This window comes from Otolemur garnettii, unplaced genomic scaffold, assembly GCF_000181295.1.
Source record: "Otolemur garnettii isolate 467f Iridium unplaced genomic scaffold, OtoGar3 scaffold00188, whole genome shotgun sequence".
In the NCBI taxonomy this organism is placed as follows: Eukaryota; Metazoa; Chordata; class Mammalia; order Primates; family Galagidae; genus Otolemur; species Otolemur garnettii.
Window position 1 is genome coordinate 1,556,230 of NW_003852583.1, and position 2,955 is coordinate 1,559,184.

Sequence of the window (2,955 nt, forward strand, 5' to 3'; positions counted from 1 at the left end):
GGGCCAGCTGAACAACAATGATAACTGCAACAATAACAACAACAAAAATAGCCAGGCTTTGTGGTGGGCGCCTGTAGTCCCAGCTACTTGGGAGGCTGAGGCAAGAGAATCTCTTAAGCCCAAGAGTTTGAGTTTGCTGTGAGCTGTGATGCTAAGGTACTCCATCAAGGGTGACATAGTGAGACTCTGTCTCAAAAAAAAAAAAAATGTACAGAAAATATGTGTCTCTTAGAACTGATGAAATTTATTAATTAAAAATTATGGACCGGGAGCAGTAGCTCACACCTGTTATCCTAGCACTAAGGGAGGCTGAGGCAGGTGGATTGCCTGAGCTCAGAAGTTCAAGACTAGCCTGAGGAAGAGCAAGAACCTGTCTCTCAGAAAAAAATAGCTGGGTGTTGTAGGGGGCACCTGTAGTCCCAGCTACTTGGGAGGATGAGGCAAGAGGATCACTTGAGCCTAAGAGTTTGAGGCTGTGAGCTGTGATACCACAGCACTCTACCCAGGGGGACAAAGCAAGATGCTGTCTCAAAAAAAAAAAAATTAATTATTTTAAATAAAAATAAAAATTATGGTCAGCAAATTGGAATATCAGTTGACCAGTCGGTCATTAACACAAAGACATACACATATTCTAAAGATTTTTTTAAAAGAGATTTCCCCGCATGGTGTGTCTGTGAGTCTTCATCCCACATTTCACGCTTTCTTACAGGGCACATGACTACAAGAGAGGGCTGCTACAGAGACCTGAAGTTTCCCGTAAATGCATCCTTCTGCAATCCCAAGACCCGCCCTGTCACGGGGCTGGTGTCCTGCAGAACAGCGGCCTGTCCTCCCAGGTAAGAAGCGCTATGTCCGTCTGAGGGCTTCCCCACGCGCAGCCTCAGTGAGTACATGGCAAACCCGAGTGTGCTGACTCCAGCCACATAACTCACAACAACAAGATGCAGAAGGGGCAGGGGCTGCCTGGACAGGGACCTGCACAGCACCTCTGTGCGGAAGGGGTCAGAGCCCTCTGACTGGGCGCCCCCATCATGGCGTCCTGTTTGTTCTATTTGTGGTTTGAACAGTTGTGGGCCGACAGGTGTGATATCACACCATGGGACAGTGACGTGGTCTCTCTTAGCCAAAGCTGATAAGGTGACAGCCACTTACCATCTCTGAGGAAGGCCTGAGTGGCTCAGGAGAGTTAGGGAAATGAAAAATTACAAAAAGACAGAAGGTGGCTTGGTTCTTGTGAAACCCCTCTGGGTTTGCCGACCAGTGCTTGGAGGAGTTGAGCCCCCAGCCTCTCACGGAGACCATGAGACCAGAGGACAGGAGGGTGTCTCCAGCTGCTGGCTGGAATGACAGAAACCCTGCCCAGAGCCATGAGCTGTCTCAGGCATGCACTGAGAGGGGGCTCTGTTATCCTAGGGGTGCTACCTTGAGCCATTGGAAACAATGTTGGTGTTTGTTTAAGACTTCACGGGCCAGGGTCAAAGCCTCATGGCGGGAGGGCTCAGGTCTGGTGGAGAGCAGAGTCTTGGTTAGCTGTTGCACCAACTTACTCCTCCCAGACAGCTGGGACCAAATTTGTGCTATCGCTGATGCTGACTGTCATTACCGTGACTTTCCATCACGGATCTCTGAGGGACCTCATGAGACACGGTGGGGTCACTCCAGGTGCCAGTCCTGCTGTCTGTACTCTGGTGTCCACATTCACTAGAGTCACCTCGGGCTCCTGGAGACCCAGCTACCTGTGCTATGGGTACACCACTAATCTACCCTGGAAGAAATAAACGTGAGCACTTGTGTATGTGTGTGTTTGTGTGTTTTAGAGAGAGAGAGATTTTCACATGCAGGAGAAACTAGGCTTACTAAGTCGTGTGCAAGTATATCAACCAGAATGTTAAAACTCAGAATAAATGGAGATCTTGAGCGTTGGAGTTGTTGGGAGTTGGAAGTCCTGGTTCCCTGAACCCAGTTGACCTGGTTCAGTTGAGGTACTGAGGATTCAAAAGCAAGAGTGTGTGGAAACCAGAGTAAAACCAGAGCAGCACAGGCAGCGCAAATAGAAAGCAAAGCCGCTTCCCACAGGCTTCATTATAACAAGGAGAAATTTCATTCAAAAACAAAGAGGAAGTTTAGAGCACTGCCAAAGATAGCTGGGAGTGGGTCCCTCTTAGGGATGAGAAGAGGCTAGAGAGACCCGCCCAGGCTGTGCAGAGTATAAACGGCCCTTCCTCCCTGTTTGCAATTGGCTGCAAGCCTTTCACCTCCTCTCTGCACCTCCAGGCAGTGTTGTCCTTTTGACTGGGCACTGGTTACCTGGGTTACCTCTTACCCACATTGTTTCCCCTTTTGTTGCAGAGACCTGCTGAGTGGTGAATGTCCCTGCCTCTGACTTCCTGCTTCAGCAGGCCAGGCCTCCCACCCATCCCCCTTGAAGCCGCTTTCTTCATGTCCCTTCTCAGTAATGATGATTTCCTAACTAGGCGAGTTAGTGGGTCCGGCACCTCCTTGCAGTCCAGCCTCCCCTGGCCTGCTCAGCTCACCAACCCCAGCCTGAGTACCAATGCCTAGGTTTCTCCCTGTGTGATTTTCAGCATCACGTACATAATTCAGAAATAGACTGATAGTTGGAAAACCCCTGAGTAAGCCCCCTTGAGTCTCCAGACCCTCCAGGACCCACACTAGGAAGCACACAGAGGGGGAGCAGCGCTGTGCTTTCCGTGGGGGCCTCAGCCCTTTAGCAGGGAGAGAACAGGCAGCTGCTTCAGTTTCTGCTCTGAGGGAGGAGAGTTCACCTACATCATGATTTCTCATCTTCACAGTTTGTGGGTTGGCTGCTTGGCATTTTTTCCTTCCTGCCCACCTCTGTACTGCCTCTAGATACATCCTCCCTGGGGGCTCCTGGTGGAGGCAGCCCAGGCTGGTGGAGAGGGAGCCCTGCTCCACTGCACCCCCTCTTCC

At 50.6% G+C, this 2,955-nt stretch overlaps 1 protein-coding gene across 1 annotated transcript in view; it reads left to right on the forward strand.

Annotated features, from left to right (window-relative positions):
* The window catches only part of ADAMTS16 (ADAM metallopeptidase with thrombospondin type 1 motif 16), a 131,327-nt gene that overhangs the window by 86,924 nt on the left and 41,448 nt on the right, over positions 1-2,955 (forward strand). Inside the window, exon 18 of the mRNA XM_003800890.1 lies at positions 713-839. Within this exon, the coding sequence (XP_003800938.1) occupies positions 713-839 (127 nt within the window). The remainder of the gene's footprint in view (positions 1-712; positions 840-2,955) is intronic.